Source organism: Camelina sativa, chromosome 17 (assembly GCF_000633955.1).
Source record: "Camelina sativa cultivar DH55 chromosome 17, Cs, whole genome shotgun sequence".
Taxonomy (NCBI): Eukaryota; Viridiplantae; Streptophyta; class Magnoliopsida; order Brassicales; family Brassicaceae; genus Camelina; species Camelina sativa.
This window is the reverse complement of record NC_025701.1, coordinates 14,634,730-14,645,793: the sequence shown is the minus strand read 5'-3', so window position 1 is coordinate 14,645,793 and position 11,064 is coordinate 14,634,730. Positions and strand designations below refer to the sequence as shown.

Below are 11,064 nucleotides of genomic sequence, written 5' to 3'. Positions count from 1 at the left end.
GGGGGGGGGGGGGGGGGGGGGGAAATCCATAACCGAGCTGGTCCGGGGACATGGTAAGGTCATTTTCATTCAGCTCGAGGACCTCGATCGCCGCGACAGTCGTCTCGGCTTCGGCATTTTTCTTGTTAATCTCCTTGACTCGTTCTTCGGGAAAGACGGCCCCATTCTCAATCAGATATTGTACAGCTTCCTGTACTCCGGTGGCTTGGTTCAGCAGATCTTCCAGGGGGCGAACTTTCACCTGCTCAACTAGATAAGCCTTAACCTTGTCTAATCGATTTTGCGCTTTCTTCGCTGTTCGCTCCACCTTCTCCCAACGATCTTTCCGAAGTCTCTTAACTTCGAAGTTGAGCTGAACCTTCAACCCGTCGCATGATTCCTGCAGTTCGGCTTTCTCTTCTTCTACAGTAAGCGCTCAGGAGTTCAGTTCGCTAACTCTCAGTTCGGTGTTGGCAATGATGCCATCTTTTTCAGCAACGAACGCTTGTTTGAATTCCAGTTCGTCCGCCGACGGAAGGATTCGATTGGAGGTCTTTAAGGTTCGGAAGAGCTCACCTGAAGCCTCACGATTGGTCACTAGAGGGTAGTCACCAAAGTAGTGATAGGAGAACCGATCAGTCTTGTCATTCCTCCTTTCCAGACGGAACCAATCGGCTGATTCCAGTCCGGCTTCTTCGGCCGAGCGCTTGCGGTTCACTACCGGTTGCGGCTCAGTGGCTGGGTTATCTCCGGATTGCTTCTTCTTCTTCTTCCTCCTTTTAGATCCAGCTTCAAGTTGAGGAACGTCTTGTTCTTCATTCGGAAGATCGGCGTTCTCTAAAGCCAAAGGAAGGGTTTCTCCCTCTGCAACGTTGGATGGCTCGATATCTTCTCCGGGTGCCTGAATAGGGTCGGCGACGGTCTGGTCAACTTCGGTTAGACCCTGGGATGGACCGATCTCGGCTTCGATGGCAGCTTGAGTGTCTCGGCGAACAATCTGGATATCTTTGGATTCCATGACACGACATCCAGCAGATCGTCCTAGCGAACTGGCGAAACTTGGAAAATTTGTTCTAGCTTTGCCCATTGCCGTTTTGACACGGATACGAGTGATAAAATCCCACTGACGATTGTTCCTGGTTAGCAAAGCGTCTCTAACAAGGAGATAGTTCGGAGCTAGGCGCGTTGCACAAAACGGACGATCTGGAAGCAAAGACACGAAAAAGTTAAATCTGGTCAGGGGTGCCGAAGTCAATTAAAATACTAGAAATATAAATCTACCAAGATTTTCATTCCACACTCTCCGGTGAAAACCCAACGGGTTAGCAAATGAATACTGGTCGACGCGGACGAAGAAGTATTGGTTCGTATACTTCTTGAATTTATTCACTCTTTTACCGACAAGGAAATTATGAGCCGGCCACATGTTCACTTCCCAGCGATTCGAACTCTTCGATAACTTGAAACTTGATAGTTGTTCAAAACATTGAACTCTAATGTCGACTCCGACTTCGGCTGCTACGGTTAGGGTGGCCTTAAGTTACAAATGGCTCCGGGTACGAACTGCGAGATCGCTATCCTCCGTCTTTCGGCATAGATTGAAATCAACTCCGGGATTGGGAATAGGAGGCGACACTCGGTAAAGTAACCCTCTTACAAGCATACATACCCTTCCGGGGGGCTCCAGGGGCGTTGGTCTTCTCGAGGGATCAAAATTGTGATGTTGCTATTGAATAAACCGCACGAGTTTAGCATATCGTTCACAGTTTCGGTCGAACTCGAACTTTTTTCGCCTCCAATCCGTCCTTCGTGGTCAAACAAGGGGTCGATATCCTCGATCGAAAATCCCAAGGTACGAACCGGTCTTCCTCTTGCGAAAATACGTCCAGAGTCAGTTCGGTATTCTCCTCTTCGTGACGAACTGACGACGGCAAGGTTGGGTTAACCTGTGAAGAAGAGGCTCCCGTTGAGCAGCGAACCAGATGAGGCGGGACTCCGGAGGCCGATCTACTTGACTCCCCGATCTGCGTGGAGCGTTCGGGATTGAGAGTTCTTCGTCTGGAAGTACGACGAATTAATTGCTCACTTTCAATTTCTGGCAAAGAGGCAGGTTCCGATGTGCTCGCCATATCCTGAGTTCGGAGAGTGTGGAAGAAAAATAACAAAATGGAAGAGAGATCGGAGCAGATTACCTGTTGCTGTTGGCGGAAAATGAGAAATGACGAGAGCAGAGGCGTATTTATAGAGTCGAATGGGCGGCAACCCTACGAAAAGTAATGATGACCTACGCGACTCTTCGTATTCCGAGCTAGCAGATGTGACGGAAACGACACGTGTCATCCGGACAATACGCGGTGAGATGATTCGGAGATCTGAGTAAAATCAATTAAGTCTTTATGGATTAGATCGGATATTCTCTTTCTATAGTTCAAAATATTCGAATTAAATCTCGAATATACTGAACTGGGGGGGAGGGGGACTAATTGTTGGTGCGGGATTCAGCACCCTCGACATACCGAACTAAACCAGAAGTATTAATTGATTGTTTAACCGGGAATCCGGTTAGGGGATCAATTAGGTCATCAGGAGTTAATTCTGATGAAGCATAATCTTGGAGAAGAAGGAACCGACATCCACTTCGGCGCGGCGGCCGACTCAAGGAATAAGGCAGTTTTCCATATGTCACTTCGTCCGTTAAAGAAAGTTAATATATTTAGCGATCTACGAATATGTATAAATAAGGGGAGACTTCTCCATTGTAAATCATCCAGAATCGAATACAATGACCGAGTTCTCTTTTCGTTCTTAGCAATAAACCCTAACTTCTTTGAGTTCTTCTTCTTTACTTCTAATTTCAAGGTTTAGACCTATTTTCTAGAGAGATTATCTTATTGAATTTGTTTCCCCTTTTAAACAAATTCATTGTGGAAACCTAGTTTCTACAATAAAGGAACAACCTTACATAGGAAGTATGCCTTTGCAAGAAAGCATCTGTTAACTATTCCAAATATGATAATTTTGTTTCTTCTTCCAATGTAGTATAAATGTATACTAATATACAATACATATATATCATTAAACGTGTTGACATATCACTTTACCTGAAATCTTTGGAAAATGTAGCAAAATTAAATAGTGGGAACGATACAGAAAAATTAAACAATGAAGTTTCACCATTTTATAATAAGACGAGAGACTAGCCCATTTGTATCCCATGCATGCATAAACTTAGTGCTTTTTTGTTTGGGTACAAATCTTAAGTGCATTTTAGCCATCTAGTCTTTTTTTTTTCTTTTGTTCAAAAGCCAATCTAGTATAAACTGGACGTTTCTGAAGTTATTTCGTTGAACACTCACTAGCCAATCATTAAAACTGACCGTTACTTATCCACAATTTATACTTTCGTGTTTGGATAATACACGAAACCAATAACTTGTTCCTCTAACTCTGCATTATTTAGTGGTGGAAAAAGATTATAAACAAATTCTAGTAACAGAGCAACGACGATACTTTCCCCATGGCTTCGCTCATCTCATGGTTTCTACTTATCTTACCTCCACCATTGTTGTCTCATCAAAGTCTCGGTGTCGGCGTTATAAATCGATCATCAGCTTCGGCGATTCCATTGCCGACACCGGAAATTATCTCCGTCTCTCCGACGTCAAAAATCTTCCTCCAGTCGCATTTCTTCCGTATGGCAAAAGCTTCTTCCATCCTCCCTCTGGCCGTGCCTCCGATGGCCGTCTCATCATCGACTTCATCGGTACCCTTATTTTCTTCTTTTTCTATCAAGACTTTTAGCCAAAACACAGTTGTTATCATCTGCTTTAGTTCATTTTTGCTTGAACAGCAAGTTATAGATACCCCTCCGTACTTGCTTCTAAGTTTCGATAATGTTGTCTTCGTATTTGGCCAGCTGAATTCTTGGGACTACCATACGTACCGCCTTACTTCAGATCCCAAAACGTGAGCTTCAATCAAGGGATCAATTTTGCGGTGTATGGAGCAACTGCCTTGGATCATGCATTTCTTGTGAAACAAGGAATTAAATCTGATTTCACCAATATTAGTCTAAGTGTTCAGCTTAACACCTTCAAGCAGGTTTTACCTAGCCTCTGCGCCTCTTCAAGTCATGGTAACAAACTTAGCCTTGTTCTCTTCCAAATCTATGATCCATTGAGCTCGCGTTTATCAATTTTTTTTGTTTTCCGGTGGCTTAGTTTGCAAAGTGATGCTTGAAGACTCGCTTATACTCATGGGAGAGATTGGAGGGAACGACTATAATTATCCATTCTTCGGAAGAAAAAGTATCAATGAAATCAAAAAGCTTGTTCCTCTAGTTATCAAAGTTATTTCAGCTGCAATTGTGGTAACAAATATTTACATATGCCCTCCACCTTAAAAGTATAACAAATTTAATACCAAAAAACTACAGGATTTGATCGATCTAGGGGGAAAAACTTTTCTGGTGCCCGGAAACTTCCCAATAGGATGTTCCACGGCGTATCTTACTCTATTTCAAACCGCTAAAGTAGAACACGACCCTTTCACAGGTTGTATCCCGTGGCTCAATAAATTTGCAGAGCACCACAACGAACAGCTCAAGACAGAACTCAAACGACTCCAGAATTTATATCCACATGTCAACATCATTTACGCCGACTACTACAACTCCTTATACCGTTTTTTCCAAGAACCAGCTAAATACGGTTTGTTCCCCTAAAAAATTATGTCTTTGACTATCAAAGTTTCATTCCTTAATTGACATCTTGTTTTGGTCTTTTTTTCATTAGGGTTTAGGAACCGACCTTTGGCTGCTTGCTGTGGAGTCGGAGGTCAATATAACTTCACTATTGGTAAAGAGTGTGGAGACAAAAGAGTTAGCTATTGTCAGAATCCTTCTGTGTATGTGAATTGGGATGGTTATCATTTAACCGAAGCCACATACAGGAAGATGGCTCAGGGTTTACTCAACGGTCCCTATACAAGTCCTGCTTTCGACTGGTCCTGTCTTGGCTCTGGTTAAATGAATAAAGATGATGAGTTAGTACTTGCTCCAGCATTTGCAATAAAGAAGAGAAGAAATCATCTGGAAGAGTTGGAGGCGTTATTGACGAAGAAGTGGGTAGTCCAATATTGTAGTGGAGACAGTTTCCTAATAATCAAACGTTTACAAAACTATATGATATTTAGCCTGTGCATAGAGGCATTATGAAGTTTATATAATCAAAAAGTTTCTGTAATTAAGTGTCTTGGTCTAGAGTATTACAGTTATGTAAAGAACTTAATTAGGAGAAATAAAATAAGTCTACAGCCTAATTTTCTAAAAGGGATCTTGGAGGTTCCCCCATCTCGCCATGATGTGTATCCCATGCATGGCATTTAAGTGCCACTTAGCCCATATCTAATTTTGGACGTTTTTGGAGTTATTTCATTTTCAACAAATAACCAATTTAAGAAAGAAAAAAAAAAACCATTTTCCCTAATTTACTATTTTCTTGTTGGCATTGCAAATGAATTCACGGAATCATCTACCACTGAACATGCTGATCCCATGTTCTCTCTCCGTTATTTAGTAGTCCAAAAAGGCGACTCTTCCCATGACTTCTCCACTGAAGAAGCTCTACTTATCTTGTACTCCACCACGGCACCACCGTTACTGTTACTTCATCAAAATCTCGATGTCGGTGTTACAAATCGATCATCAGCTTCGGTGACTCGAGCGCCGACACTGGAAATTATCTCTATCTCTCTCACGTGGATCATCTTCCTTAAGCCGCCTTTCTTCCTTATGGCCAAAGCTTCTTCCATCCTCCCTCCAGCCGTTGGAGTCTCATCATCGATTTATAGGTATCTAATTTTCCCTCTCTTTCTTACATTTAGGCGAAACCACTACTTTCCTCTGCTTTATGTCATTCTTGCTTGAGCAACAAGTTATAAACCCTATTTCTGCATGAGTTTTTGTAATGTCGTTGTACTATTTGGACAGCCGAATTCTTGGGACTACACTACGTGCCGCCTCACTTCGGAACCCAAAATATGAGCTTCGATCAAGGGATCAATTTTGCGGTGTATGGAGAAACTGCATTGGATCGTGGGTTTCTTTTGGAAAAATGAATTAAATCTGATTTCTCCAATGTTATTCTAAGTGTTCAGCTTGACATCTTCAATCAGATTTTATCTAACCTATGCACCTCGTCTTCTCATGGTTAGTAGAACATTGGCCTTGTTCTCCTCAATATCTATGATGTTGAAATCGAGTTCCTTGGAACGATCTTTTTCTTTTGGGGTTTAGATTGCAAAGAGATTCTTGGAGACTCGCTGATACTTATGGGAGAGATTGGAGTGAACGATTATAGTTACCCACTTTTCGAAGGAAAGAGTATCAATGAAACCAAAGAGCTATTTGTAAGTGCATCAGAGCTCTGAAGGTGACAGGAGCTTGCGAAGTGTCTTAGAGTGCTGATATGCTGACGTGGCAGATGGGCTGACGTGGAAGAAGATTATGGACGCCGTGATAAGAAGCGTGAAGAGGAAGGAAGAAGAAGATCAAGATATACACGAAGATATTGAGTGTATATTTGATTGAGAGAGTTAAGGGAGGATATTTCTTAGGATAAGGAATATTTCCTTTTAGTTAGGGATTCACAAGATCTAGGTTAGAGATCGTGAGTGAAGGGTTTAAAAGAGACGAGGGCTAGCCGCAAAAAGAGCTAGCACTCGTGGGAAAAGTTTGAGAGATTTGTAAACCTTCAAGCAAACAAAAAGAGCTTTGAAGGTGAGTGTGTTTTTACTCTTTTAGATCTACACAGGGGTTTGTGTTAGATAGACAAGAGAGTAGGCTTAGATTCATAACTTGTAAAAGGGAATTTTTATAAGTTTGAATAAAAGCGTTTGCTTGGCGCATTTCCAAGCAGTTTGAGTGATTTGCTGTCCTCTATACCTTTACAATTGGTATCAGAGCAAGCACCTGATAAAAAGTTCTGATATCCTTTTTCAACAGGTGAGATCTTGCGGCAAGGGTATGGAGAAATCACTGGATTTTGTTGCGGTTCAATCACCATTGAAACTCGATCCTGAGTGCTTTGGTTTTTGGAAGGTGTCAATCAAGCAAGCCATCTCAAGCATTGACATGGAAGCTTGGTTCGCGGTGGAAGATGGTTGGTCACATCCGACGGAGAAAAATGAGAAGGGAGACATGGTGCCTAAGCACAGGAAGAAATGGACAGCCGAAGAAAAAGCGGAGTCCAAACATAACTCACAGGCTCTGTCAGTTATCTTCAAGTCGTTGCCTAGGGACATTTTCAATCAAGTTCAAGGGTGTGAAGCTGCCAAGGAAGCATGGGACATTCTGGTAGTCACGTTTGAAGGCACAAGTAGGGTCAAACGTACAAGGCTGGACAACCTCGCTTCAGATTTTGAAAACTTGCACATGACAGAAACTGAGTCAGTTGCTGATTACAGTAGTCGTCTGAGTGGTATTGCACAAGAAGCTGTAGTTTTGGGTAAACGCTACAAGGACAAGAAGCTGGTGAAGAAATTCCTCAGGAGTCTGCCAGATAAGTTTCAACCACACAGGTCTGCCATTGATGTTTCACTGAATTCTGATGAGCTCAAGTACAATCAAGTGGTTGGGATGATGCAGGCATTTGAGATACAGCTGAAGAAGAAGGAAAAGATAAATGAGAAATCATTTGCTCTCAAAGCCATTGAGGAACAGAAGATTGCAGAGTCTCAGGAAGTTGCAGATGAAGAAAAAGTCGGCTTGTTGGTTAAGAAATACTTTCGCAAGATGGAAAGAGGTCAGCGGAAGGGAACATCATCGGTCTTGAAATCCGATACTGATAAGGAGATCAGGAAGGGTGACAAGCAAGAACGACAGTGTGCTGAATGTGAGGGTTTTGGGCATTACAAGTCTGAATGTCCAAACAACAAACGAAAGAACTCTTTGCAATGCTATGGATGTAAGGGCTACGGTCATACTAAGTTTGATTGTCCTTCACGGGAAAACAAGCAGAAGTCCTACATCACTTGGAGTGAGAGCGACTCAGATGAAGAGGTCGGCAAAGGAGAGGTTCTTAACAGCTTCCTTGCACTGCTGGGTGTCATTGAGGAAGATGAAGAAGATGATTTGGTGCTGGAAATCAACGACGTAGATGAGAAGGTGAATTCTGAGTCAGAAGGAGAAGAGGCAGATTTGTCAGTAGAAGATCAGATAGAGCTTCTCATCAAGACGGTGGTTCAGAAGACTCAAGACAACACACAGTTAACTTCTGAGAGAGATACCTTGCAGCTTCATGTTGCCATGATCTCTAAAGAATTAAGTGAAGAAAAGGCAAAGACTTTGTGACTTGAGAAGCAGTTAGATGAACAGTTGAAGAATATCAGGATGCTGAATAAAGGAACCAAAGATCTGGATACACTGCTGAGCACTGGAAGATCCAGCAACCTGAAGTGGGGTCTGGGTTACCAAGGAACAAACACCAATCCAACCACAAAATTCGTCAAAGGAGTGGAGCCTGAGCCAGAACTGAAGGAGAGGAAGTTCTCTCAAACAACTAGAATGGGTGATCAGGTTCCTGTAAATCCGAATTCAAGAAACCCAAGGATGGTGGTGTTTCCTGAGATAAACACTAGGCCGCCATATGCTTCTAGTGGATTTCGGCAGACGACTCAAAGACCTGTTCAGCGTAGTAGACGGAGAGGATGTTGGTATTGTGGTCATCTAACTCACTACAAAGCCCAATGTTATCAGTTCCAGAATCGTGTGTCTAACCTTATGCAACGTCGTGAGTTCTATCCAGCTGTAAGAAGAAACACACAGGGGAATGTCAGGAAAGATGATCTCTACTGTAATGTGGCTTTCACAGTAGACAAAACAGAGGTTGATCAGGCCAAGTGGTATTTTCACAGTGGATGCTCCAGGCATATGACCGGTGCCCGTGATAATCTATCACATCTAGAAGGTGTTGCTGGAGGAAGAGTTACTTTCGGTGATGGAGGAAAGGGTACGATCCAAGGAAAAGGCACAACTGGTGGAGAGTCTCAACCACATCTTAAGGATGTCTTCCTGGTCGAAGGGTTGAAGGCTAATCTGATAAGTATCAGTCAGTTGTATGATGAAGGTCTGGATGTCACATTCACCAAGAAGGGGTGCAAGGCTGTCGATCAACAAGGGTCAATAAGACTTAGAGGCAGGAGATCTGGTAACAACTGTTACATGTGGGAGGGTAGAACAGAGGAGTTCTTTTGCTCCTTTGTCTATGCGTTAAATTCTTCAGAGGAGAGGAGGTTACTATGGGATGAGATTTGATGTCATCATGACTCTCCATTGTTTAGAAATAAACCATGGATGCTTTGTGGTGATTTTAATGAGATATTGGACTGTAGAGAACACTCTAACCATGGACACCTGCAGTTTAATACGTTGGGGATGCGTGATTTTCAAGATGTGGTGAGGCATTGCTCACTTACTGATCTAGGACGTCATGGTCCACTCTTTACTTGGTGCAATAAAAGAGCTAATGGTCTGATTTGTAAGAAGTTGGATCGTGTTTTAATTAATGAGCATTGGGGAGATTGTTTTCCACATTCTTATAGTGTGTTTGAAGCTGGGGGCTGTTCCGATCATGTCAGAGGTCGCATTGTCCTTGAGGCTGTTGCGACGGGTGGTCGCAGACCGTTTAAATTCGTTAATGCACTAGCTAAACTTCCGCAGTTTCAAGAGGTTGTCGCAAACCATTGGAATGGCACAGCCCCACTATTCCCTTCCACGTCTGCTATGCATCGCCTCTCTAAGAAGTTAAAGGACTTAAAACCAAGCTTGCGTACTTTGGGTAAAGAGAAGTTCGGTGATTTATCAAAACAGACACGTGAAGCTCATGAGAATCTCTGTCAAAAGCAGAGTGCAACTCTGGCCAATCCGACTCCACAAGCGCTTGATGAGGAGGCAAGTGCTTATTCTTTGTGGAATCACCTAGCTGAGCTTGAGGAAGATTATCTAAAACAGAAAGCTAAGCTTCATTGGCTGACTGTGGGTGATATGAACAATGCCTATTTTCATAGAATGGTAAGTATCCATAAAATGCAGAACTCTATCCGGGAGCTGTGTGGTCCTAATGGGGAAATATTGCGAACTAGTGATGAACTAAAGGGTGAAGCAGAATGATTCTTCAAAGATTTTCTTAATCACCAACCTACTGACTTTGTGGGAATGTCAGTGGAGGAGTTACAGAACCTCTTACCTTTCCGATGTCAAGAGGAGGATCGAGTGATGCTTACAAAGCCGGTTACTGCTGATGAAATTCAACAGATTGTCTTTGCAATGCCGAGTTATAAATCCCCGGGACCTGATGGGTATACCAGTGAGTTTTTTAAAGCTTCCTGGTCGATCATTGGTTCTGATGTGATTGCAGCGGTGCAGTCTTTCTTTCTCAAAGGTTTTCTCCCCAAGGGTGTAAACACAACTATTCTCGCACTTATTCCAAAGAAAGATGATGTGATACTAAGATTTTTGTGTGTCTATCCTAGCAGGTCTCAATTAACCTTATGTAGTTGTAGTACTTAAGGTGTCAATCCAATTGGGAAACTTTACTATCACTCAAGATGCAATCATGAAATCACAAGTTAAGCCAATTCAAAGAGAGTATTTTTCTAACAGTCCTAGAATGATGACGATACGAAAGGAAAATAAGTCACAGAATTAGAAACGAGAATGCATGACAAGAGGCGAAAATGAATAAAAACATAAACGAGTCTAAGCATGAACTAAAAGGCAAGAAACGAAACAGTCTCAGGAATGTAATAAAATTCAGAAAGGAAGAGGTCCTAAGGATGGGAGTAATTGATGTCGGTGGAGTATCCTAGTCTATAGAGTATTTAACATGCCACAAGCAAACCATCCCTAAACAATGAACATCATTTCTTAGCTAATCCAATCTCTTGACAGAAGCTACTCAAACTCAATCACTTCCAAACCTAGCTCTCGCTAGAGAAACATAATCGAGCATGGCATGAAAAACAAGTTCATTCACGTCAACAAACATCCTAGACAACTAATCTCTTAGGCTAGGAACGTAAGTCTCT

The 11,064-nt window shown here is 42.5% G+C and overlaps 3 protein-coding genes across 3 annotated transcripts; all 3 read left to right on the top strand.

The window, feature by feature from the left end:
• Positions 3,490 to 5,298, top strand: LOC104757213 (GDSL esterase/lipase At1g28650). Its single transcript, XM_010479941.2, is given in 6 exon segments — positions 3,490 to 3,527; positions 3,530 to 3,742; positions 3,896 to 4,114; positions 4,200 to 4,348; positions 4,415 to 4,688; positions 4,773 to 5,298. Coding segments are annotated over 6 exon segments (1,119 nt in total). The 5' UTR covers positions 3,490 to 3,496; the 3' UTR covers positions 5,006 to 5,298.
• Positions 5,467 to 6,218, top strand: LOC104759485. Its single transcript, XM_019239397.1, has 2 exons — positions 5,467 to 5,829; positions 5,969 to 6,218. The coding sequence occupies exons 1-2, from the start codon at positions 5,534 to 5,536 to the stop codon at positions 6,099 to 6,101; spliced, it is 429 nt and encodes a 142-aa protein (XP_019094942.1). The 5' UTR covers positions 5,467 to 5,533; the 3' UTR covers positions 6,102 to 6,218.
• Positions 7,004 to 8,329, top strand: LOC109129893. Its single transcript, XM_019238918.1, has one exon. It carries the CDS (start codon positions 7,004 to 7,006, stop codon positions 8,327 to 8,329), a length of 1,326 nt encoding a protein of 441 aa, XP_019094463.1.